At 44.0% G+C, this 27,663-nt stretch overlaps 1 protein-coding gene and 1 non-coding gene across 3 annotated transcripts in view; both read left to right on the forward strand.

The window, feature by feature from the left end:
• Positions 1-23,430, forward strand: part of PCSK1 (proprotein convertase subtilisin/kexin type 1) — a 68,851-nt gene extending 45,421 nt beyond the window's left edge. For both annotated transcript variants that reach the window (XM_056537634.1, XM_056537645.1), the window contains exons 8-14: positions 5,988-6,200; positions 7,087-7,187; positions 9,185-9,418; positions 16,708-16,865; positions 18,868-19,001; positions 19,156-19,302; positions 22,726-23,430. In XM_056537634.1, the coding sequence (XP_056393609.1) occupies positions 5,988-6,200; positions 7,087-7,187; positions 9,185-9,418; positions 16,708-16,865; positions 18,868-19,001; positions 19,156-19,302; positions 22,726-23,058 (1,320 nt within the window). In that variant the 3' untranslated portion in view covers positions 23,059-23,430. The remainder of the gene's footprint in view (positions 1-5,987; positions 6,201-7,086; positions 7,188-9,184; positions 9,419-16,707; positions 16,866-18,867; positions 19,002-19,155; positions 19,303-22,725) is intronic.
• Positions 13,188-13,312, forward strand: LOC130345764 (small nucleolar RNA SNORA35). Its single transcript, XR_008884296.1, has one exon. It is a non-coding gene; the product is annotated as a small nucleolar RNA SNORA35 (small nucleolar RNA).
• Positions 23,431-27,663: the final 4,233 nt, after the last annotated feature.

Here is a 27,663-nt window from a genome sequence, read left to right on the forward strand (position 1 = left end):
CTGTCTCAACTGACCGTGATGCTACAGCAGCTACTACCACAGCTTCAGCAATCATCTCCTCCGCCAGCTCCTGCACCTCCTCCGCAGCGAGTGGCCGCTTCCGGCCTACGACTTTCCTTGCCGGATAAATTTGATGGGGACTCTAACTTTTGCCGTGGCTTTCTTTCACAATGTTCCCTGCACTTGGAGATGATGTCGGACCAGTTTCCTACTGAAAAGTCTAAGGTGGCTTTCGTAGTCAGCCTTCTGTCTGGGAAAGCTCTGTCATGGGCCACACCGCTCTGGGTCCGCAATGACCCCGTCACTGCCTCTGTACACTCCTTCTTCTCGGAAATTCGAAGTGTCTTTGAGGAACCTGCCCGAGCCTCTTCTGCTGAGACTGCCCTGCTGAACCTGGTCCAGGGTAATTCTTCCGTTGGCGAGTACGCCATTCAATTCCGTACTCTTGCTTCCGAATTATCCTGGAATAATGAGGCCCTCTGCGCGACCTTTAAAAAAGGCCTATCCAGCAACATTAAAGATGTTCTGGCCGCACGAGAAATTCCTGCTAACCTGCATGAACTCATTCATCTTGCCACTCGCATTGACATGCGTTTTTCCGAAAGGCGTCAGGAGCTCCGCCAGGATATGGACTTTGTTCGCACGAGGCGTTTTTTCTCCCCGGCTCCTCTCTCCTCTGGTCCTCTGCAATCCGTTCCTGTGCCTCCCGCCGTGGAGGCTATGCAAGTTGACCGGTCTCGCTTGACACCTCAAGAGAGGACACGACGCCGCATGGAGAATCTTTGCCTGTACTGTGTCGGTACCGAACACTTCCTGAAGGATTGTCCTATCCGTCCTCCCCGCCTGGAAAGACGTACGCTGACTCCGCACAAAGGTGAGACAGTTCTTGATGTCAACTCTGCTTCTCCACGCCTTACTGTGCCTGTGCGGATATCTGCCTCTACCTTCACCTTCTCTACTAAGGCCTTCTTGGATTCCGGATCTGCAGAAAATTTTATTTTGGCCTCTCTCATCAACAGGTTCAACATCCCAGTGACCAGTCTCGCCAGACCCCTCTACATCAATTGTGTTAACAATGAAAGATTGGACTGTGCCGTGCGTTACCGCACGGAACCCCTCCTAATGTGCATCGGACCTCATCACGAAAAAATTTAGTTTTTGGTCCTCTCCAATTGCACTTCCGAAATTCTCCTTGGACTACCGTGGCTTCAACGCCATTCCCCAACCCTTGATTGGTCCACAGGAGAGATCAAGAGCTGGGGTACTTCTTGTTTCAAGGACTGTCTTAAACCGGTTCCCAGTACTCCCTGCCGTGACCCTGTGGTTCCCCCTGTAACCGGTCTCCCTAAGGCTTATATGGACTATGCTGACGTATTTTGCAAAAAGCAAGCTGAGACTTTACCCCCTCACAGGCCTTTTGACTGTCCTATTGACCTCCTCCCGGGCACTACTCCACCCCGGGGCAGAATTTATCCTCTGTCCGCCCCAGAGACTCTTGCTATGTCTGAATACATCCAGGAAAATTTAAAAAAGGGGTTTATCCGCAAATCCTCCTCTCCTGCCGGAGCTGGATTCAAGGTGCCCACATCTTTACCAAACTGGACTTAAGAGGTGCATATAATCTCATCCGCATCAGGGAGGGGGACGAATGGAAAACTGCATTTAACACCAGAGATGGACACTTTGAGTATCTGGTCATGCCCTTTGGCCTGTGCAACGCCCCTGCCGTCTTCCAAGACTTTGTTAATGAAATTTTTCGTGATCTCTTATATTCCTGTGTTGTTGTGTATCTGGACGATATTCTGATTTTTTCTGCCAACTTAGAAGAACATCGCCAGCATGTCCGCATGGTTCTTCAGAGACTTCGAGACAATCAACTTTATGCCAAAATGGAGAAATTTCTGTTTGAATGTCAATCTCTTCCTTTCCTAGGATACTTGGTCTCTGGCCAGGGACTACAAATGGACCCAGATAAACTCTCTGCCGTCTTAGATTGGCCACGCCCCTCCGGACTCCGTGCTATCCAACGTTTTTTGGGGTTCGCCAATTATTACAGACAATTCATTCCACATTTTTCCACTATTGTGGCTCCTATCGTGGCTTTAACCAAGAAGAATGCCAATCCTAAGTCCTGGTCTCCCCAAGCGGAAGACGCATTTAAACGGCTCAAGTCTGCCTTTTCTTCTGCTCCCGTGCTCTCCAGACCTGACCCATCTTAACCCTTCCTATTGGAGGTTGATGCCTCCTCAGTGGGAGCTGGAGCGGTCCTTCTACAAAAAAATTCTTCTGGGCATGCTGTTACTTGTGGTTTTTTTTCTAGGACCTTCTCTCCGGCGGAGAGGAACTACTCCATCGGGGATCGAGAACTACTGGCCATTAAATTGGCACTTGAGGAATGGAGGCATCTGCTGGAGGGATCAAAATTTCCAGTTATCATTTACACCGATCACAAGAATCTCTCCTATCTCCAGTCTGCCCAACGGCTGAATCCTCGCCAGGCCAGGTGGTCGTTGTTCTTTGCCCGTTTTAACTTTGAAATTCATTTTCGCCCTGCCGACAAGAACATTAGGGCCGATGCTCTCTCTCGTTCCTCGGATGCCTCGGAAGTAGAGGTCTCTCCGCAACACATCATTCCTCCTGACTGTCTGATCTCCACTTCTCCAGTCTCCATCAGGCAAACTCCTCCAGGGAAGACCTTCGTTTCTCCACGCCATCGTCTCGGGATTCTCAAATGGGGTCACTCCTCAGGCCATGCGGGCATCAAGAAGTCCTTGCAACTCATCTCTCGTTTCTATTGGTGGCCGACTCTGGAGACGGATGTTGTTGATTTTGTGCGGGCCTGTACTGTCTGTGCCCGGGATAAGACTCCTCGCCAGAAGCCTGCTGGTCTCCTTCATCCTCTGCCTGTCCCCGAACAGCCTTGGTCTCTGATTGGTATGGACTTTATTACAGACTTACCCCCATCCCGTGGCAACACTGTTGTTTGGGTGGTCGTTGATCGATTCTCCAAGATGGCACATTTCATCCCGCTTCCTGGTCTTCCTTCAGCGCCTCAGTTGGCAAAACAATTTTTTGTACACATTTTTCGTCTTCACGGTTTGCCCACACAGATCGTCTCGGATAGAGGCGTCTAATTCGTGTCTAAATTCTGGAGGGCCCTCTGTAAACAGCTCAAGATTAAATTAAATTTCTCTTCTTCTTATCATCCCCAATCCAATGGGCAAGTAGAAAGAATTAACCAGGTCCTGGGTGACTATTTACGGCATTTTGTTTCCTCCCGCCAGGATGACTGGGCAGATCTTCTACCATGGGCCGAATTTTCATACAACTTCAGAGTTTCAGAATCTTCTGCTAAGTCCCCATTTTTCGTGGTGTACGGCCGTCACCCTCTTCCCCCCCTCCCTACTCCCTTGCCCTCTGGTTTGCCCGCTGTGGATGAAGTGACTCGTGATCTTTCCACCATATGGAAAGAGACCCAAAATTCTCTTTTACAGGCTTCATCCCACATGAAAAGGTTTGCCGATAAGAAAAGAAGAACTCCCCCCATTTTTGCTCCCGGAGACAAGGTATGGCTCTCCGCTAAATATGTCCGCTTTCGTGTCCCCAGTTACAAACTGGGACCACGCTATCTTGGTCCTTTCAAAGTCTTGTGCCAGATTAATCCTGTCTCTTACAAACTCCTTCTTCCTCCTTCTCTCCGTATTCCCAATGCCTTCCATGTCTCTCTCCTTAAACCACTCATCATTAATCGCTTCTCTCCCAAATTTGTTTCTCCCACTCCTGTTTCCGGCTCTTCTGACGTCTTCTCCGTGAAGGAGATTCTGGCCTCCAAGACGGTCAGAGGAAAAAAAATTTTCCTGGTGGATTGGGAGGGCTGTGGTCCTGAAGAGAGATCCTGGGAACCTGAGGACAACATCCTAGACAAAAGTCTTGTCCTCAGGTTCTCAGGCTCCAAGAGGAGGGGGAGACCCAAGGGGGGGGGTACTGTTACGCCGAGCGCTCCGGGTCCCCGCTCCTCCCCGGAGCGCTCGCAACATTCTCGCAATTGCAGCGCCCCGGTCAGACCTGCTGACCGGGTGCGCTGCGATACCTCTCCCAGCCGGGATGCGATTCGCTATGCGGCAGGCGCCCGCTCGCGATGCGCATCCCGGCTCCCGTACCTGACTCGCTCTCCGTCGGTCTTGTCCCGGCGCGCGCGGCCCCGCTCCCTAGGGCGCGCGCGCGCCGGGTCTCTGCGATTTAAAGGGCCAGTGTGCCGCTGATTGGCGCCTGGTTCTAATTAGTGAATTCACCTGTGCACTTCCCTATATAACCTCACTTCCCCTTCCCTTCCTTGCCGGATCTTGTTGCCATCGTGCCAGTGAAAGCGTTTCCCAGTGTGTTCCTAGCCTGTGTTCCAGACCTCCTGCCGTTGCCCCTGACTACGATCCTTGCTGCCTGCCCCGACCTTCTGCTACGTCCGACCTTGCTCTTGTCTACTCCCTTGTACCGCGCCTATCTTCAGCAGTCAGAGAGGTTGAGCCGTTGCTAGTGGATACGACCTGGTTGCTACCGCCGCTGCAAGACCATCCCGCTTTGCGGCGGGCTCTGGTGAAAACCAGTAGCAACTTAGAACCGGTCCACTAGCACGGTCCACGCCAATCCCTCTCTGGCACAGAGGATCCACCTCCTGCCAGCCGAACCGTGACACAGCTGCTGTCCTTGTTGGGCAATTTGCTGCGATTGCTGAGCGACCACCGTGGATAGGTCAGCGAGACTCGGCAGCGGCACCTCAGCGGGATCCATGGCCGGATCTACTGTCACGATTCGGCTAGCTGGATGTGGATCCTCTGTGTCAGCGAGGGATTGGCGTGGACCGTGTCGGTGGACCGGTTCTAAGATGCTACTGGTATTCACCAGAGCCCGCCGCAAAGCGGGATGGTCTTGCTGCGGCGGTAGCAACCAGGTCGTATCCACCGGAAACGGCTCAACCTCGCTGACTGCTGAGAAGGCGTGGGACAGAAGGACTAGGCAGAGGCAAGGTCAGACGAAGCAGAAGGTCGGGGCAGGCGGCAAGGTTCGTAGTCAATGTGGATAGCAGAAGATCTGGAACACAGGCTTTGGACAACACTAAACGCTTTCACTGGCACAAGGCAACAAGATCCGGCAAGGAAGTGCAGGGGAAGTGAGGTAATATAGCCAGGGAGCAGGTGGAAGCTAATTAGGCAGATTGGGCCAGGCACCAATCATTGGTGCACTGGCCCTTTAAATCTTAGAGAGCTGGCACGCGCGCGCCCTAAGGAGCGGAGCCGCGCGCGCCAGGACATGACAGCCGGGGGCTGGGACAGGTGAGTAACTTGGGATGCGATTCGCGAGCGGGCGCGTCCCGAAATGCAAATCGCATCCCCGCCGGCAGTGTCAGTGCAGCGCTCCCAGTCAGCGGGTCTGACCGGGGCGCTGCAGAGAGAGAAACGCCGCGAGCGCTCCGGGGAGGAGCAGGGACCCGGAGCGCTCGGTGTAACAATATTATGACTTTGGCCTTAGTCTCATCTCTAACCCCAAATTTAACATTTAACATATTCCTCATATACGGAATGTGTTTATTTTAAAATTTTACATTAATGTGCATTTTAATGTTAAAAAGCATTTTTACCTGACCCGAAGTATATTCTTGGTAGATAAAGTTGTTCATTATTTCCTTTAGCACTATGCATGCATGCAGAAAGTACACACAAACTAGTCAGGTAACCTGTATTTGTCATGCTCATTTCAATGTTTTCACATACTCAATAGAAGACAATCCTGTTGTATGTCCTGAAAGATCCTGGTTATATGTCTTTAAGGCCTGATATAATGTATGTCTTAAAGGCCTGAGATAATGTATATCTTAAGGGCCTGACATATTTGTTTACAATGCATAATGCATAAGAACATCTTATTTAGATATAACCACAATATATAATTTATGACTATCAGGGTATAATGTGGTGCAATGTTTGTATTGAAAGGGACGAAATGGAAAAGGTTCCATCTACGTCTGGGCTTCTGGTAATGGTGGCCGTCAAGGGGATAACTGTGATTGTGATGGATACACAGACAGCATCTACACCATTTCGATCAGCAGTGCCTCCCAACAAGGGCGGTCACCCTGGTATGCAGAGAAGTGCTCCTCCACATTAGCAGCATCCTATAGTAGTGGGGACTACAAAGATCAGAGAATTGTAAGTAAAGAAAAAATATAACATTATTCCTACAATAAGCAAATAGGAACAAATATCTATTTATTTTTTAATGCATGGATAAAAATGGGTCTGTTTCTGGTCCTTTATTAAGCTAGTTTTTATACATAGCAGTTTTGGTTTACCAACTTACAATACATCTCCTTTACACCAAGTAATCAGAATAAAATATTTCTTCTCCAATCATACAGTTTGTCATAAAAAAAAAGCATTAGGAATAAAAATAGAAGTGCTGTTCTCAATTTTTTTCAATATTTTCTCATTAATTAAATATTGACACGTCCTCATATTGGATCTCACATTTAATTTGTATAAACTGAGATACATATTTTGTATTCCATTTAGGTGTAAATATTTAAAGAGGTACTCCACTGGAAAAGATTTTTTTTTTTTTATCAACTGGTGCCAGAAAGTTAAACAGATTTGTAAATTACTTCTATTAAAAAATCTTAATCCTTCTCGTATTTATAAGCTGCTGTTATGGTCCACAGGAAGTTCTTTTCTTTTTGAATTTCCTTTCTCTCTGACCCCAGTGATCTCTGCTAACACCTCTGTCCACGTCAGGAACTGTCCAGAGCAGGAGAGGTTTGCTATGGAGATTTGCTCCTGCTCTGGACAGTTCTTGACATGGACAGAGGTGTCAGCAGAGAGCACTGTCGTCAGACAAAAAGGAAATTCAAAAAGAAAATAATTTCCTGTGGATTATAACAGCAGCTGATAAGTACTGGATGTATTAAGATTTTTTTAATGGAAGTCATTTACAAATCTGTTTAACTTTCTGGCACCAGTTGATTTAAAAAAATGTTTTTCCACCAGAGTACCCCTTATAATGTGTTACTATGTTGCTTTTTCTTTTGTCACACTTTAGATAAGTGCAGATCTACATAACGATTGCACTGAAACTCACACAGGCACCTCTGCATCTGCTCCATTGGCTGCTGGAATCTTTGCATTGGCTTTGGAACAAAAGTAAGGACTTAACATAGTTTGAAAAATACCCAATCATGGGTTACTTATACCTTCATGATACTGTACCTGTAAATATATGATATATGTAATTCTTCTACCAAAGATGATATTTATCCTTTGAAAATCTGTTGACCCTTTACTTGGACCAGATTTTTTGGGATAATTTTTTTTGTTTCATCATATACCATGCTATTTATGGATTAAATTAACAACTCTTCTGCAGCCAGCACTTTTGAATAAAACTTCACAAATTTATTTATGCATCTTTAAAACAAAAAAGGAATCACAGAAATTAAAGGGATATTCCAGTCTGATCGCGGGGGGCCCGCTGTTGAGACCCCCCGCGATCTCCCTGCAGCACCCGCATTCTATGCGGGTGCTGAATCTCCAGTTTTGGAATCCTCCGGGTTTCCGGGACTGGGGAAGTGACGCCACGCCCCCTCCATTCATGCCACGCCCCCTCCCATAGACATGAATGGAGGGGGCGTGGCGTCACTTCCCCAGTCCCGGAAACCCGGAGGATTCCAAAACTGGAGATTCAGCACCCGCATAATATGAGGGTGCTGCTGGGAGATTGCGGGGGGAGATTGTGATCAGACATCTTATCCCCTATCCTTTGAATAGGGGATAAAATGTTTTTGCCCGGAATACCCTTTTAAAACTTTTGTGGCGTTCATTTGTCACACGATTTGTCGCAGCTGATGACTTTTCATTGGTACGTTTGCTTTAGATGCTTTGTCTAATATAGTGTAGCTATGCCATAGTCTGGTGTCTTTTTGCCCTGGTCATGAATTTATCATGTGTGATTTGTCACACACTTTGTCACAAAGCCCTCAATTTGTTGCAAATCTACACCAGCCCAGACATGGCTTACAAAACTGGCTGTGGACAGCCTGTGTAAAAAGTCACACATTTGTGTGCAACGGGTTAAAAAGTGGAAGAAACCATAAAAAGTGGTCTACTTAAGTGTAATTAAAAAAAAATGTGTATTACCACCATATTTATCACATGCCTCTCAGTAAATTTGGCACACGTTCCCATTACCAGCACACGAATTAAAGATGTACACCTACGTCACCCTTGAGAAATGTCCCCTATAGTCCATTACATATTTGGTTTTGGATGCTCTCGGTTCTTACTCATAGTCAGACTATAAATAAGGACCAATGGGGAGATTTATCAAATCCTGTCCAGAGGAAAAGTTGCTGAGTTGCCCATAGCAACCAATCAGATCGCTTCTTTCATTTTTGAAAATGCCTCTGAAAAATGAAAGAAGCAATCTGATTGGTTGCTATAGGCAACTCAGCAACTTTTCCTCTGTGTAGGTTTTGATAACTCTTCCCCAAGAGCATCTGGTAGTCCTATGTGTGTTTTATCTGGGATATGTAATGAATAGGTTTTAAGTCCTGGGATTACAGCATTGTTTTGAAACTGTATAAATAAAGTTGTGAAGTTTTATACAAGAGTGCTAGCTGCAGACGAATTGTCATGTACTTGGTTGCTGAACATACATGACATGGCCAATCAAAGTCCTATGGTATCATTTATATGAATGATCAAGACTAAACTGGCAGATTAGGTTGCTTTCACACTATGGGGAGGCTACATTAGTATTTGTACTACTACCCCCATGATGGAACATAGGCCAAGAGTGAGGCTGCATACAAATTAATGGCTGAATTTAGAAGGTCATATCAAAGACTGATTTTTTATTCCAACCATCCATTACATTTATGGTACACTAGAGTCTGCCGCTGATCATCATGCATGATTTGTACACAATGGACAGGCAAAATATCCAGAATCGTCCGTTTTTGCCAACAATTATCTTATCTTATATGTATGGCCAATTTAACAAGCTTTATTATTTCATGACTGTCATAACTGGTGTTATATATTGAAAGAAAATATATTGAAAAAATATAAAAAATATTGAAAAGCTATTGTGATGGTCTTCAGAAGACTTGAGTCTCACAAAGTTTATTTTCATTTATTAGTCCTAATCTAACATGGAGAGATATGCAGCATCTTGTGGTCTGGACAAGCGAGTATGATCCATTAAGCAATAACCCTGGCTGGAAAAAGAATGGAGCAGGTCTCATGGTGAACAGTAGATTTGGATTTGGTTTGCTCAACGCTAAGGCACTTGTCGATTTAGCTGATCCTAAAACATGGAAAGGAGTTCCTGAGAAAAAAGAGTGTATTGTAAAAGACAGTGACTTTGCACCAAGGTAGGATTAAATAAAAAGAGACTGGAATGTTCCATAATGGCATTACATATGAGTCATGTATTCTCTGGCTGTCAATGTGTGGTGTCCCGTTACCGTATTGCATACCTTACCTTGGTAGAGGTCCCCAAAGTCAGAGTTCCTAGGAACGTCGGGGTCCCGCTTTTCTAGTTAGCACCTCGTCACGCCTCAGTTAGTTAATAGTCATCTAAATATAAATATGTATATTTATATGCTTACCTGTTAGCGTTGCAGGACCTTAGGTCATGTGACTCGGTGTTCAGAACTCTATGGTTTGTTGAAGGACCTTTGGTGGTTCTTGTGTCACGTGTTCACCCACAATGCAATGTAACGGTGAGTGACAGCTGTATGGACCAATCCAAAACCGCTCAGCCTCTGCCCATATAAGGGAGCTGCAGCCATTGATCTCTCTCTCTTGGGTTGCTGACATTGGATGAGGTAGGACCTCCGCAACTTACAAAGACAATTACTAGGCCTAAGCCTTGCGGCCTCAGCCTACGCTAAAGACTGTGAGTTCTTACAATTCTTCGCTATCTCCGCAAGATCACTGGACCTAAACCTACCCCTAAATCCAGCGGATCTATGCTACAAAATTCCTCCTAAACTAAAGAGAACTTACAAGGTCCCAACCACCTGTCAATCGCTGCTTCAGCTGTATATAGACTCTGTTATGTGGACTGTTGCATGCTGTTACTGCTGCATGTTACAGAAAATCTTCAGTAAAGTTTCTACAAGTTTTCAGCTAAGCACTGGTGGTGGACAATCCGTTATTCTGCACTCACCTATCGCTCTTGGGAAGGGTGGCGATAGGCCCAGCATTACCTCAGCATTTAACCCTCACCCTGGTGTCATGATTGACAAGGGTTAATAAACCCCTGATACCTGATCAGCAACACCCCAGCTACCCTACACCCCCCGAGGCGTACCACAAATGTTTTCAGGGTCCTGTGGCTTTTGCTTTTGTTGTGTATACTGTGGCAGTCAGGTATAAGAATACCTAAGCATTCAAAACCCCATCCAAACATTCCCCAACATTGTTATAGGTATTGGTAAATATTTAGAATATAGAATTGGCCTAAATTATTACATCTCTATCAGAATAACATATGTACCAAAATAATATGGTCTGGAACATATTTAGTAGAATTGGTATGGCATTATTCATTTAGTTTAATTCACAACAAGTCTATCATTGTGTATTCACAAGCTAGAAATAACTATAGAAGTCAAACAAAGATGAATGACTTAATGATCTTTGTGTTTACATTCCCATAATTCCATGTCATGGGGTAAATTAATGTCATGGAAGTTTGTAACATTTCATTAGTCTTCAAGGCTTAAAATAAGCAGCTGACACAAAGTGAATGTGATCAGCTGTGCCACAAATAGTCCTGAATATCATATTGTAGTAAACAGTTATTCAACCACTTAGAAGATTGTTGACAGAAAAAGGCCACCTGGTCCGTCTAGTCTACCCTTAAAAAGATTAGATTGCCCTTAGAAAAATTTCTGTAATTCTAATTAATTGGAATTAATGACTTATTGTAAACAGCGTGTGCACTGTTAATCAATTTTCCATAAGCTTTCATTGTGCACAGTCAGATAAAAATACACCCGAATTTTCTTCCTATTGTGTGAACATAACTCATGTTTCTACCAATTTATTTTTCTATTGTTCGGTTGGGCATTTTTTTTTCGAGGCATAATGCTTTGAAATTGATATCTTGAGGCTTTTTTCGTGTTCTTTGGTCTACTTGTATGGTTTCCTTTTATTATCTTCCACTTTTGTTTATGCATGCATTACATTTTACATATAGCAGACTGTGAACAACCAGCATCTTTTGCTACACTCTGCAATGAATTTCCACCTCTATAAAGTTTTACAGCTCTTTCTATTGTTTAATTGAAAACTCTCATTTTGATGCCAGATTTTCTTTTATGTAGCCAAGACAACATATTGTAAGGATTATTAGCACTTTCCCTATTACCTACAAACTTATTTATATTTTTAGAGTTGTGCCTGTATTTATTTTAGAACATCAAAATGCAAAGTGCTTCCAAAAATGTTCTCTTCTTAATCTTGAAAACATATACCAATAATTTAAACTCGTTCTTTTTTTGAGTTATGCTTCAGGAAGCCAGAATGTTCAACTATTAAACAAACATTGTTATGTTACACATCTGTGAGCATTTGCTGTGAAGTTAACCCATAAGGACCCAGGGCGTACAGGTAGGCCCTGATGTCCTGGGACTTAAGGACCCAGGACATACCTGTACGCCTGTGGGAATTCCGGGCACCGCCGCGTGGGATCAGACTGGGATGCCTGCTGAAATCATTCAGTAGGCACCCCGCGCAAACCCCTGAGGGGGTCCTGCGACAATCAGGAGGTCAATTCAGATCAGCGATTTGTGGCGATTCCGGGCTGATCGGGTCTCTGGTGACCCAATCGCCCAGAAAATATGGATGATCGGAGCTGTCAGAGACAGCTCCGATCATCGTGAAGGATAGGAGTGAGGTGGCAGGGGTGCCACCTCCTCTTATCCCCTGCGATTGGACGGTCAGGACTGACCGGCAAATCGCAAGGCAGGGGTGGGGGGTTACAGTTGAGATCCCCCGCTCTGCCTGCCCCTGGAAGTCCAGGCAGAGTGGGAAGATGGCGGCGACAGTTGCGGGGGCCAGAGTGGTGGGGTGGACCGGCGGCAGATACCTTAGAACCGGCAGCAGGCAGTGGGAGACCAGGGACCAGCGGCAGGCAACTGTAGGCAATGGCGGCGTCAGAGGCAGCAGTGAAGATCGCTGTAAAGTGATCTTCACTGCTGCTTCTAGGAGTTTCAAAACTACAACTCCCAGCATGCCCAGACAGCCTATTGTAGTTATGCAACATCTGGAGGGCCACAGTTTGTAGGCCACTGTGCAGTGGTCTCCAAACTGTGTCCTTCCAGATGTTGCAAAACTACAACTCTCAGCATGCCCAGACAGTCCAGGCATGCTGGGAGTTGTAGTTCTGTAACATATGGCCCTTCAGATGTTGCAGAACTACAACTCCCAGTATGCCTGGACAGTCTCGGCATGCTGGGAGTTGTAGTTTTGCAACATCTGGAAGGGCACAATTTGGAGACCACTAGACAGTGGTGTCCAAACTGTAGCAATCCAGATGTTGCAAAACTACAATTCAAAGCATGCTGAGACTGTCCAGGCATACTGGGAGTTGAAGTTTTGCAACATCTGGAGGGCTACAGTTTGAACACCACTACACAGTGGTCTCCAAACTGTTCTCCTCCAGTTGTTGCATAACTACAACTCCCAACATGCCCTTCGGAAGTCTGGGCATGCAGGGAGTTGTAGTTTTGCAACAACTGGAGGCACACTGGTTGGGGAACAATGTCTGTTTCCTAACTCAGTGTTTCCCAACCCGTGTGCCTCCAGCTGTTGCAAAACTATAACTCCCAGCATGCACTGACAGACCATGCATATTGGGAGTTGTAGTTTAGTTTTGTAAAAGCTGGAGACACGCAGGTTGGGAAACACTGACTTTTTTGCAACCAGTGTGCCTCCAGCTATTGCATAACTACAACCCCCAGCATGTACGGACAGCCAAAGGGCATGCTGGGATTTGTAATTTTGCAACAGCTGGCCAATTTTCCGCTGCAGCTCAAACTCCCAGCGGGAAACTCACTGTGAACCCCGCTCGTGTGAATGTACTCTAAAAACACTACACTACACCTACTCAAAATTAAAAAGTAAAGTACACCACACCGTCTAGTGTCCCCTCAGCCGTCACCTTGGCTCTGGGGTCTCATTCCGGTGCCAGAACGAATCCCTTCTTGCAGAAAGGCTGCGCCGTGAACTGATCTTTCCGAGAGTTGGGGACAAATATACGCTGCGTTGTCAGTGTGAGGGGAAGGCAGCTGTAGGCGATACATGCTGGTCAATAATAAACAAAAAACTAAAAAGGTAAAGCACTACATATACACATACCCCTACACAGTTACCCCCCCAACAAAAAGGCAAACAGTCTGGTATGGCACTGTTTCCAAAACAGAGCCTCCAGCTGTTGCCATACAACAACTCCCAGTATTGCCGGACAGCCATTGACTGTCCAGGCATGCTGTGAGTTTTGCAACAGCTGGAATCACCTTGTTTGGTAAACACTGCCGTAAGGTAATTTTGGTATTGGAGGCAAGTGTAATTCTTGCATCTGGGTCCGTCCCATGTAAATCCCTAATTTAGGCCTCAAATGCGCATGGCATATGTCACATTTCAAGGCAACAGTTTAGGGCCACATATGGGGTATTTCCGTACTCAGGAGAAATTGCCAAAAAACTTTTTCTCCTTTTACCCCTTATTAAGTTGGGGTCTACTCCAGCATGTTATTGTAAAAATGTTTTATTTTTTAAACTGACATGCTGGTGTTGCCCCATACTTTTCATTTTCACAAGAGGAAAAAGGAAAAAAATGACCCCTAAAATCTGTAACGCAATTTCTTCTGAGTACAAAAATACCCCATATGTGGGCGTAAAATGCTCTGCGGGCGCACGACAAGGCTCAGGAGTGAGAGCGCACTATGTACATTTGAGGTGATTTGCACAGGGGTGGCTAATCATTACACCCCTCATGGACCGTAACAAGGGATATAGTGAGTCTTAACACCCCACAGGGGTTTGAAGAATCTTCGTTAAAGCTGCACTAAAATGCTGGTGTTATCCCAAATTTTTCATTTTCACAAGGGGTAATATAAAGGAAAAAAAAATTATTTGTAGCACCATTTCACCATTATATAAATACCCCATTTGTGGATCTAAAGTGCTCTGCTGGCGTACTACAATGCGCATAAGGGAAGGAGTGCCATAAGTCTTTTGGAGAGAGAGAATGTGTCTGGAATTGAAGGTCCCCATGCTGCCAGAACAGTGCCCCCCCCCCCACATGTGACCCCATTTTGGAAACTACATCCCTCAAGGGATGTAACAAGGGGGGGGGGAAGCATTTACACCCCACAGGTGTCTGACAGATTTTTGGAACAGTGGTCCGTGAAAATGTAACTGTAATTTTTCACTTGCACAGCCCACTGTTCCAAAGATCTGTCAAACGCCAGTGGGGTGTAAATGCTCACTGCACCCCTTATTACATTTTGTGAGGGGTGTAGTTTCCAAAATAGGGTCACATGGGGAGGGGGCTTTTTCTCCTATCACTCCTTGTAAAAGTTAAAAATTTGGGGTAACACCAGCATTTTGGTAAAAAAAGATCAATTTTTTCCTTTTCACATCCAACTTTAGCAAAAATGTGTCAAACACCTGTGGAGTGTAAAGGCTCACTGTACCCCTTGTTATGTTCCTTCAGGGGTGCTGTTTCCCAAATAGTTTGCCCTGTGGGGCTTTTTGTGCTGTTCTGGCACCATAGGGGCTTCCTAAATGCGACATGCCCCCCAAAAACCAAATATAGCTCCTTCTCTTCTGAGCATTGTAGTGCGCCAGCAGAGCACTTTATGTCCACACATGGGGTATTTCCATACTCCGAAGAAATGGGGTTACAACTTTTGGGGGGAAAAATGCATTTTAGTGGGAAAAAAAATTTCATTTACACTTCCGAATTTACTGAAAAGTAGTGAAACACCTGTGGGGTATAAAGGCTCACTGTACCCCTTGTTACACACCATGAGGAGGTGTAGTTTCCAAAATAGTTTGCCATGTGTTTTTTTTTTTTTTTGCTGTTCTGGCACCATAGGGGCTTCCTAAATGCGACATGCACCCCCAAAAACCATTTCGGCAAAATTCACTCTCCAAAATCCCATTGTTACTCCTTTGCTTCTGAGCCCTCTAGTGCACCCACAGAGCACTTTACGTTCACATGTTAGGTATTTCCTTACTCAAGAGAAATTGGGTTACACATTTTGGGGGGCTTTTTCTCCTCTTACCCCTTGTATAAATTCAAAAACTGGGTCTACGAGAACATGTTAGTATAAAAAATGAAGATTTTGAATTTTCCCCTTCACTTTGCTGCTATTCCTGTGAAACACCTAAAGGGTTAACAAACTTTCTGAATGTCATTTTGTATACTTTTTAGGGGTGCAGTTTTTATAATGGGGCCATTTGTGGGGTATTTCTTATATGAATGTCCCTCAAATCCACTTCAAAATGGAACTGGTCCCTGAAAAATTCCGATTTTGAACATTTTGTGAAAAATTGGAAAATTGCTGTTGAACTTTTAAGCCCTCTGATGTCTTCCAAAAGTTAAAACATGTCAACTTTATGATGCAAACATAAAGTAGACATATTGTATATGTGAATCAATATATAATTTATTTGGGATGTCCATTTTCCTTTCAAGCAGAGAGTTTCAAATAAAAAAAATGCTAAATTTTCACATTTTTCATAAAATTTTGGAAATGATGCAAGTATTGACAAAAATTTACCACTAACATAAAGTAGAATATGTCACGAAATAACAAACTAAGAATCAGAATGAAAAGTAAAAGCATCCCAGAGTAATTAACGTTTAAAGTGACAGTGGTCAGATGTGCAAAAAATGCTCGGGTCCTTAAAGGGGTACTCCGCCCCTGGCATCTTATCCCCTATCCAAAGGATAGGGGATAAGATGTTAGATCGCCGCGGTCCCGCTGCTGGGGACCCTGGGGATCGCCGCTGCGGCACCCCGCCATCATTACTGCACAGAGCGAGTTCGCTCTGTGCGTAATGACGGGCGATACAGGGGCCGGAGCAGCTTGACGCCATGGCTCCGCCCCTCATGACATCACGGCCCGTCCCCTTAATGCAAGTCTATGGCAGGGGGCGTGACGACCGCCACGCCCCCTTCCCATAGACTTGTATTGACGGGGGCGGGCCGTGACGTCACGAGGGGCAGAGCCGTGACGTAACGATGCTCCGGCCCCTGTATTGCGCGTCATTACGTGCAGAGCGATCTCGCTCTGCACAGTAATGATAGCGGGGTGCTGCAGCAGCGATCTCAGGGGTCCCCAGCAGCGGGACCCCGGCGATCTGACATCCAAAGGATAGGGGATAAGATGTCTGGGGGCGGAGTACCCCTTTAAGGTGAAAATGGGCTGGGTCCTTAAGGGGTTAAAAAGCTGGGAAAACATGGACACGGGTGAGAGAGGTTGTATCACATACACTATTGACTTACAGCTATATATTTCAGAAAATAATACATCACTAAGAATAAATATGCTTGTTGTAGGATACTTTACTATTTATATAACTTGCATACCCTTTTTCTTTCAGTTTGTAATTGTTAATGTATATATTTTTTTTTATAGAATTATAAGATCAGAAGATGGGATTACAATTGAAATTCCCACAAAAGCTTGTAAAGGTCAAGATAATTATGTTAAGTCTCTAGAGCACTTACAGCTGGAGGCCACTATTGAGTATACCCGCCGGGGAGATCTTCACATCACGCTAACGTCACCATCAGGTATATCATAAAACATAACAAGAAAAAAAGAGAAAAAAAATGCTCACCACTATACAGCCATATAAATGATATCAGAGACATCCGTAGAATACGAGTAGTACGAAATACTGTCCAATCTGCATACTTGGTGTGAACAGATACTAAGAGGACAGGTGCAAAAAACTAGCTCCTCAAAGAAAAAATATTATAAAAATGGCAAAAATGTATTTTAAGATGATTAAAAATAAGTAGAAAAAAACCAAGGGTAAAAGCTAGGTAGAAACGACGAATCACTTTGAACCAGTCCGGTTCTTAGTCATGACTAAGAACTGGACCGGTTAAAAATACGTTGGCGTTTCTACATAGCTTTTAGCCTTGTTTTTTTCTACTTATTTTTTAACCATGTTGAAATACATTTTTGCCATTTTAATACTATTTTTTCTTAGAGGAGCTGGAGTTCTTTTGGCAAGAAATATACAATTTTTTGCATCTGTCCGCTTAATATCATAAAAAACATGCAGTATGAGTTTGACATTCCATCAGGTATGGGACTTAAAAGGTATATAAAAGGTCAATGATTTTTTTTTTTTTTTATACATATGTCTTTCCTTTAGAGATTTTCCAATTTAAACTTAATGTTATAACACCATTGTCTAAAGGAAAGATGTTGGCACAGATGCGCATTCTATGTCCAGGGGTATAGTTATAGGGCTGTTGAGGTAGCAGTCATCCATGGGCCCTGGTGCATAAAAATCATTTGTATTAAAAATGAGACAATAGAGTTGTGGTCCCAGATTTTACATTGGGACCAAAAAATGTAAAGTTGTGAGTATCATCATGTTTATTCTGACTCAGATTGTTGTGATAGCGATCTATCCCTTGTAAGACCTCTATGCCTGGCCTGAATAAGCAGATATAACCACTGCAGACAATCCTTATCAGATAGCTGAACTCACCAATACTGTTTTCATCCACAAGTTGGTTTATTCTGTACATCAAACAAGAGGAATACAGCAGAAATAATGGATTTCAGTATTATGCGATCAAAAGATGATGCTTTCTTTAGCTTAGCATGCAGAATACATGAGTCCCTGTTACATGTGGCAGATAAAGGCAGCCATGATACAGGAAGTGATGCACTAAGCAGGGGTGGGGTTACATACAAAGGAAATGAGTCATAATTTCAGGAGAGAGAAACATAAGCATTACCAAAAAAAAGGCTACAAGGTGGCATCAAATAACTAACCATAGAAAAATCCATAGGAAATGGATCAAAGAAAAAACTATGTAAATTCCATCTACAAAATGAGAATATTAACTGTGTAACAGCATAATGTTACTTCTCTAGGAAGTGGGAATGTCTCTGTGAAGCCTAAAGCATAACTCCGATGTTGGTCAGGCAGGATACATATCTTCCAGAAGTCCCTTGCACGTCTATTGGACTTCTGAAAAATACGTATCTTGATCCCTTTAGCAAAATCTCTGACAATAAAGTTGTTGAAGATTTAAACAGGTATCTTGCTGCCAGACTAAGGCTGCATTCACATCTCATTTTTTACATACGGGCGCCGGATCAGGCTGGGGGAGGGGCAAACCGGGCGCTCCCGTAGCCCCAGCTGGATCGGCCCGTGACTCCATTTACTTAAATGAGCCGACCGGAGTCAAACGGGGACTCCGGTCAGCTCAGTTTTGACCCATATGCGGTTTCCTGACCGGACCTAAAACCGTAGTATACTACGGTTTTAGGTCCGGTCCAAAACCGCATACGGGTCAAATCTGAGCCGACAGGAGTCACCGTTTGCCTCCGGTCGGCTCATTAAAGTAAATGGAGTCTCGGGCTGATGCGGCTGGGGTTAGGGAGCGCCCGGTTTGCACCTCCCCCAGCCGGATCCGGCGCCCGTATGTAAAAAATTAGATGTGAATGCATCCTAACAGCATTATGCTTAGATTAATCTAACCATTGTATCATCTAGTAACATGAAGAGAAGTGAAGGGATCTAATATTCACTGTTTTAACATGCAGGAACAAAATCTGTTCTTTTGACTGAACGAGAGAGAGATACATCTTCTAATGGGTTCAAAAACTGGGCCTTTATGTCTGTCCACACCTGGGGGGAAGACCCAGCAGGAACATGGACTGTTAAAATCACCGATGTGGTAAGCAGTAAAAAGATCTGCTAAAACCTGAAAAAAATATTACCTACAGTATGTATGTTGTTACATCAACTGCAATACGTTAGACCTTGTCACAATGTAGAGCTGGGAAATTTGTTAGGAAAATGTAAATGTAGATTTTTTTACTACATTATAGTCTGGAAGAAAGCAAAATGAAGGAAGAATTGTTAGTTGGAAGCTGGTGCTGCATGGAACATCCACTCAGCCAGATCACATGACTAAACCCAGAGTCTATACTTCCTATAATGTTGTCCAGAATGATCGGAGAGGAGCTGTGGAAAAGGTAGGTAATCTTTGTGTGTTGTGTAAGCTGCACAGATAGAAGGATCACTTACATGCAACAAATACTTGCTCACTGATGTGCTGAATTTTTATTGATATGTATTGTTTTTTTATAATAACAACTTTTTTTGTGCAGTTTTTACCTGCTTTTTTTTCCTGGAGAAACACTGTAGTCAAATGTAGTCAAGAGGGAAATTGGCCAAATTGGTCTGTGGCAGCTTTTCACGAATTTAGCATGCTCCAGGTATGGCATTTTTATACCTAGTTAGTGGCATTATTCTCACATTGACCACCATTGTTTTTTCTCTCTGTTTAACCCCGAGACGACAATAGATGTAAATGTACCCACTCTCTCCCAGAGGAAGTGGTCATGGTAAACTCAATAAAAGAGTGCAAAAGAGGTCTGGATGCATTTCTGGAGAGTAATAACATTACAAGTTATGGATACTAGATTTATAGGGAAAATCCGCCGCAAGCCCCATTGAAGTCAGTAGGGACTGCGGCGGATTTTCCGCAGCGTAAATTCCGCCGCGGACAATCTGCTATGGACAGCCGAGAAGAGCCTGCCCCTTTCAAATATGCAGTGGAAAACCCGCAAAAACAAAGAGCGTGTGAACGCACCCTAAATCAGGGATTTATTCTGATGCCATATTTGGAGTCGGAAAGTACCGTATTTATCGGCGTATAACACGCACTTTTTAGGCTAAAATTTTTAGCCTAAAGTCTACCTGCGTGTTATACGCTGATACACCCCCAGGAAAGGCAGGGGGATAGAGGCCGTCGCTGCCCGCTTCTCGCCCCCTGCCGTTCCTGGGGTCTAGAGCCCTGCTGCCAGCCCTTCTCTCCCGCTGGCTATCGGCGCCGCTGCCCGTTCTGTCCCCCTGACTATCGTGCCGGCGCCCCATTGCCGGCGCCGATAGCCAGGGGGAGAGAAGCGGCGCCGACAGCCAGGGGGAGAGAAGGGGCAGCGGCACCCATTGCCGGCGCCGCTGCCCCGTTGCCTCCCCCCATCCCCGGTGGCATAATTACCTGTTGCCGGGGTTGGGTCCACGCTGCTCCAGGCCTCCGGCGTGCGTCCCCTGCGTTGTTGCTATGCGCTGCACGGCACGGCGCATGACGCCAGCGGGAGAGAAGGGCCGGCAGCAGGGCTCTAGACCCCAGGAAAGGCAGGGGGAGAGAAGCCGGCAGCGACGGCCTCTCTCCCCCTGCCTTTCCTGGGGGTGTATCGGGGTATACACGCGCACACACGCACCCTCATTTTACCATGGATATTTGGGTAAAAACTTTTTTTACCCAAATATCCTTGGTAAAATGAGGGTGCGTGTTATAGGCCGGTGCGAGGTATACCCCGATAAATACGGTAATTGGCATCAGCCTCTAAAGGGCTTTTGCCTTCCTCTGGATCAACAGAGTAGGGGCACAGTATGGATATAGGTTGAACTTGGTGGACATTTATCTTTTTTCTGCCTTATGAACTTTGGGGGAGATTTATCAATATGTGCCTGTGTGCAGCCACTTCACAGCCTTTTTTTTTGGTTGTGTTTTTTGGCTTAATGTGTGCCAAATTTATCAAAACGGCGCAAGGCTTTGATACATTTTGAACAAATAAAAAATCACTTCAGAACTTGCTGTAGGATCTCACTTTTCTAAGGCAAGTCAGAGTGTGGTATGAATTATTTTTGGAACTTTGCACAGTATTTTTGTGCCTTTTTTAAAAAAAAGACACAGTTAATAAATCTCGACCACTGCATAGTAAAGATTGAAGAACTGAATATCACAGTCACTTTTGCCAAAGTTGTCTATTTTGAAATTGCGCAAAATTTTTGCACAAAACTAGGAAGGCAATAATAAATCTCCCCCAATGTTACTATGTAAGATCCTCAGGATAGGCCATAAATGTCTGGTTGATGCATTGCACACTGTACATTAGCTAAAAGCCTTAGCTCTGTACATTGTGTAGTGGTAGAGCCGAGTTACTGCAGCTCAGCTCCCATTCACTTCAGTAAGAGTTGAGCTGTAGTAAGCTGGTGACACCACTACACAATGTACTCAGGTGCTTCTTCCAGTTGATATATATTGCCTACATCCAGGTGCCACAGATTCAAATACAGTATTGACATATATTGATATAAAATTGGACAACCCCTTTAAATGGGCACTGTCACTTTAAAGAACTTTTGACATTTTGTGGAGACATGTCAAAGCTTTTAATCGGTTGGGGTCTGAGTGGCTGGACCCTGACCGATTACTAGAATGAGCTGGGAGAAGAGCGTGCTAAGCAAGACAAACTTACAATGTAAATCTTTGGATTGTCTTGGTCAGCGGCGATTGCTCCAAGCCCTATCTGTCAAATGACAATCAAAACTTTTAACCTTTCTCTGGGACACATCAAAAGTTATTTATTTATTTATTTAAAGTAACAGGTACACTTTAACTACCTATGTATGAAGGGCATACAGGTACGCCCTTGCGTCCTGTGACTTACAGGATGATTGCTGATATCAGAACTGACCGACCAATCGCAGATCGGGAGCGGGGGGGTGGTGTTAACAACAGTTAAGCAAATGACGGCTCCGATGCAGTGGGCAGTGGGTAGCAAGTTTGATACAGCAGGCTGTGGCTTTGATGCGGCGGGCATTGCTGGTGAGGAAAGCACCTCTCTAGAAGTTGCAAAGCTACAACTCCCAGCATGCCCAGACAGCCGTTCCACAGGAAGTTGTATTTCTTTCTGGAATTCTTTTTAGTCTGTCCAGAGTACAAGCAAATCCCCATAGCAAACCTATCCTGCTCTGAACAGTTCCTGATACAGACAGAGGTGTCAGCAGAGAGCACTGTGTTCAGACTGAAAAGAAATTCAAAAAGAAAAGAACTTCCACTGTAGTATACATCAGCTGATAAGTACTGGAAGGAATAAGATTTTTAAAATAGAAGTAATGTGCAAATCTGTTTAACTTTCTGGCTCCAGTTGATTTTTCACAATTTGTTTTCCACCGGAGTACCCCTTTAAGGTCAAAACGGGCTATGTCCTTAAGGGCTAAGGAGTTAAAGGTGTACCCTGCCCCTACACAGCCACTGGGACACCATCGACCCAACTCCCCCCCCCCCCACGCGATCTCTGGGCCAGTGCTTCTGTGTTCATGAATGCAGCAGAGCCGGTCCAGGGGTCTGGCCCCTGGGATAGGCCCTTTGGATAGGGGATAACATGTCTAGGGGCGGAGTACCCCTTTAAACAGCCAGCATTAGAATTCTCACCAATCCTTTCTGTTGTTTTGGATGGTGGATGTCAATGACAGCTTCTGTGCCTCATGCAATCAAACAAGTATGTAACATTGCAGAAATATTTGATATGTTATGTTTATATTCCAATACATCAATGTACCATTTAACATAAGACATAAATAAGCCACTTCTCATATCATTTCAGGAACCCAGTATTGAAAACATAGCCACAGCAAAACCAACAGCTTCCCCCAAAAGTGATGAACTGGAAGAAAAGGTGAAATCGGAAGCAATCCTCCGTCTTCTGAAGAACGCCTTTGATAGAGAGGAAGCGTCATACGCACAGGGACAGACTGATATTCCTATGCGCCATTATTATTATGCTCTGGATAAAATAAGCCAGCAGCCAAATGTTAAAGACAGAGAGAACAGCTTATATAATGACTATATTGATCGATTCTATAGAAACAGGTCTTACAAGCATAGAGATGATCTTCTATTGCAAGCTCTCCTGAATATTGTAGACAAAGAGTCATAGAATTGACTTTGCTTTTTAATGTTGGAATCGTGCCATTATCCATTCTGTTTTAATCTTCACAATCCCAAATTTTCATGAAGTTCAAAAAAATGATCACTGTAAACATAACTGTATGTACTGCAGGAAGAATTCAATTGACAGATAAAGCATAAAACCCTGATATAGTCAGTAATAAAACCCTTGATCATCTAATTACAGTGTTTCCCAACCAGTGTGCCTCCAGCTATTGCCAAAGGCTGTCCAGGCATGCTAGGAGTTGTAATTTTGCAACAGCTGGAGGCACCCTGGTTGAGAAACATGATCTAATTACCAAGTTCTGTAGATCTTCAGTGCAGGTAAAAAATATGACAAGTGGTCCATAGGACCCCCCCCCCCCCCCCCCCCCCCAATTTCCTAAACAACAGATTAGCAAAAAAAAAAAAATAAATAAATAATAATAATCCATCACTTAAAAAAGTTGACCAGTTGCGGATAACAACCAATCAGATTGCTGCTTTCATTTTTCAGAGGCCTTGTTAAAAATGAAACAAGCAATCTGATTGGTTTCTATGGCCAACTGGTCAACTTTTCCTCTATGCAAGTTTTGATAAATCTCCCCCATCAGTTCGTTCTTAAAAGACTTGCTTAGAATATTATATAAGATGAACAAATAGTTTTGTATCCTGCAGAATCTATTGGGTATTGTCTACATTTTTCATGTTATCAGATAATATACATAAAATATAGGGGGAGTGGAGGGGGGTTTATCATTGGTCCTTATTTGTAGCTTTGAATTTCACATTTTTTTCACAAAGAAAATTAATTAAATGTTCGCACGATGTGTGATAATTTTCACACAAGAGCACTAAAGAAGGCTGTGAGATTAAAATTGTGTAAGAAAGCCTTTTTCTAGAGCTCTGCTTGTGGTTGCAAATTTTTTTGGACCATTTGCGTTGTATTTTTTGGGAATTTTTCACAAAATTAGCATTTGATGAATTTTTGACCACGCATGCACCACCAGCGAATAATGTCTACCAAGTGAGTTATGCAAAAAATCATTTGAGATACAGGGAAGGTAAAAATTCACAACATTTTTGTGCAAAAGGGCATGCACAAAAAAAAATGCCAAAAAAATATACCAAAATGAAGACAAAAGACAATGATAAATCCCCCAATGATGCTTTTTAGTACACAATTATACAGTCCAAGTCATAGGACAAGGCAATGACAAGGTGGTAAGATCATAGGGAGATTTATCGAAACCTGTCCAGAGGAAAAGTTGCCCAGTTGCCCATAGCAACCAATCCGCTTGCTTCTTTCATTTTTAACAAGGCCTCTGCAAAATGAAAGAAGCAATCTGATTGGTTGCTATGGGCAACTGGGCAACTTTTCCTTTGCACAAGTTTTGATAAATCTCCCCTATAGAGCCTCTGCCGTACAGATTCATGTGTGTAAATGTATTCTTTAAAAATAATGGTAGGGCATTTAGCCAATCCTCTGTAGAGGAAAAGTTGACCAGTTGCCCATTTCAACCAATCAGATTGCTTCTTTTATTTTTCAAAGACCTTGTTAAAAATGATGGAAGCGATCTGATTGGTTGCTATGGGCAACTGCACTGCTCTTCCTCTACACTGGTTTTGCTAACGCTCCTTCAATTTGGGCAGAATCCAACAAGAAATCTTCCATTTGTCTTTGTATGATATCTGACACAGGCAAAGGAACAGCACTTTTATAAGGAATCTCTTAGAGTACTGCAGTCCCGGGGCCCGTACAGGAGATGGCGGGGGTCCTAGCGGTCGGACCCTCCATGATCAGACCTTAATCCCCTCTCCTAAGGATAGCGGATATGTGTTCTATGGCTGCAGTACTCCTTTAAGGTTCCGTACAGAATTGTGCCATGTGCATAAGCCTTAAAATGGGAATTGAAATATATTTATGACCTGGGTGATACTCAGGAATACGCTTATCTTGTGGTTTCATTGACTATATCACTGTTTCCCACCAAGCTTGCCTCCAGCTGTTGCAAAACTACAACTCCCAGTAGCTGTCTGGGCATGCTGGGAATTGTAGTTGTGCAACAGCTGGAGGCACACTGGTTGAGAAACACTGGAGTACAGTATATACTGTAATATGTATAGAGCTATATTAAAACTGTATTATTTTTGTACTACTCTCCACATAGCTTGGAAAAGCTAGCTATTCTAGTACATGTTAATGAAATGTATACATTTTACCTTTGAAATCCTATTATACTATGTCAATGAATACATGTATACATTTTATTCATTTTCCAGTGTTTCCTAACAGCATTTAGAGCAATTTTCACAATTATTTAAATAACACATATAAAAAAAAACTATTTTTTTAAACAAAAATCAATTTATGGTGAAAATAGGCGAGAAAAACTTTAAATGGTTATTTTATTATTAAAGAGATATTCCCATCTTATAATTTCTGCCTGTTTGCAGCTGCTGGTCAGAAAGCTGAAAACAGCCGACAAGGGGAAGTTATGCAACCTGTGTATTTCTCATTGGCTCCAATCTGATTTGTGCAAACAACTTGGCCCACGAGCTACACTTTTTATCCAAACTGTTCTAGGTGCAGACTTTATTTAATACCCCCCCCCCCCCCCATTGCTGCTTTCGTCCAAAAGAAACAGTGCCACTCTTGTCCTCAGTTTGTGTGTGATATTGCAGCTTAGTTCCATTGAAGTAAAAGAAGCCAAGTTGTATTACCACACACAACTAGGCGTGCCTCTGCTTTTAGAAGAAAATAAATATATATATGTAGAATTTTTTTTTTTTCTTGGATACCTCTCTTTAATGCTTCAATTCACTAAAGCCATTTTCCAGCTAATCCTATAGGGCTCCTATAGGATTAACACCCCCTGCATATGCCATTTGTTACTTTTTGTAAGGGTCCACATATGCAACCATCTTATGGATCTGTGAAGAATAGATGTGTCGGACCCCAACATGCTATGTGCTCATACTTTGATGTACTGCAGTGTACCGTATATACTCAAGTTTAAGCCGACCCGAATATAAGCCGAGGCCCCTAATTTCCCCCCAAAAACCCAGGAAAAGTTATTGACTTGACTATAAGCCTAGGGTGAGAAATACATCATCCCCCATGTCATCATCCAGACCTCCGTCATCATCCCCCCCCCCTCCCTTCATCATCACCGCCTGTTAATCCCTTCAGCCATTGGCTGTCCGGGCATGCTGGAAGTCGTAGTTTTGAAACCTCTGGAGGTCCGCAAGTTGAAGACCATTGTGGCCTTCGTCATCATCCAGACCCCCGTCATCATCCCCCCCCCCTTCATCGTCACTGCCTGTCATTCCCTTCATCAGTGGTCTTCAACCTGCAGACCTCCAGATGTTGTAAAACTACAGCTCCCAGCATGCCCGGACAGCCATCAGCTGTCCGGGCATGCTGGGAGTTTTAGTTTTGAAACCTCTGGAGGTCAGCAGGTTGAAGACCACTGCGGCCTTCGTTATCATCCAGACCCCCCTTTAGTTTTCTACTCCCCTCCCCTCGGTGGGAAGGAAGGGTGAGCTGGTCCAGGCCATCTACGCTGCAGGGACCGTCCGATGGGGAGGGTTAGTCGTTCCGGGCTGTCCATCTTCAACGGGGGGCCCTCTTCTCCGCGCTCCGGGCCTGCCCCGGACTAGTGACATTGCCCTGACGACGACGCACAGGGACGTTCATGCACAGGTGAGAGGGTCATGTTTATGGATACATGTTAGATATATAACTGTAAACTGGCACACTGCCCATGGTGTAGATTTTAAACTCTTTTCAAAACTTTGCATAGTGATATAAGATATACAAAGCAAGAAATATGCAATGCTAGTAGAACCTGTGATCAAGGGTTTCATTTAAGTGATATTGGGCAAAAATATCCAATATTATTTAAAACGTTTAAACTTGTGGCACCAAACAAATTTAAGACAGCAAAGAGACAAATAAATATAACTATAATCTCTTTACTACATAGTGTTTATTTACCTTTACCATCTAATATTAGTGAAGGCAGCCTATTTGTGATCCAAACAATTGTATTAACAATGTTATGTATTGTCAAGTTGGTTCCTGATGACATACTAATGTGTTAGAAGCATCAACATGCTCTGCTCCCAGGGAGAGTCGGGGCCCATACAAGAGATCGCAGGGGGCACCAGCTGTTAGACCCCCTGCGATCTAAAACTTATCCCTTATCCGCAGTATAGGGGATACGTTTTTGTACATGACACTTCTACTTTAAGGAAGGAATACTTCTCCTTCAAGTTGGATCCACTTTTGGCTTTGGCTCAAAAACTGTACGGCTATGTTCACACGGTGGAATTTCCGCAATTCTGTACAAATTCCATTCAGCAAAGCTTGATAAATGGAATTGAAGAATTTCGGTGTATGAACCCAAAGGGTTAAACATCCCTGAGCTTTTGTTTAGTTTTGTTTCTGTGGCTACGTCTAGCTAGCTGGGCTGGTCAGCTGACCTTGTTTAGCCTGCATCTGTGTAGCTGGTTATTTAAACCTCAGTGTGCCTTTAGTCTTTGCCAGTGAAAGAAGTTTCTTCCAGTAACCAGCAATATTATTCTCTGTATTTTTGGCTATTGATTCGGG

The sequence above is a fragment of the Hyla sarda genome, chromosome 1 (genome assembly GCF_029499605.1).
Source record: "Hyla sarda isolate aHylSar1 chromosome 1, aHylSar1.hap1, whole genome shotgun sequence".
Lineage (NCBI taxonomy): Eukaryota > Metazoa > Chordata > Amphibia > Anura > Hylidae > Hyla > Hyla sarda.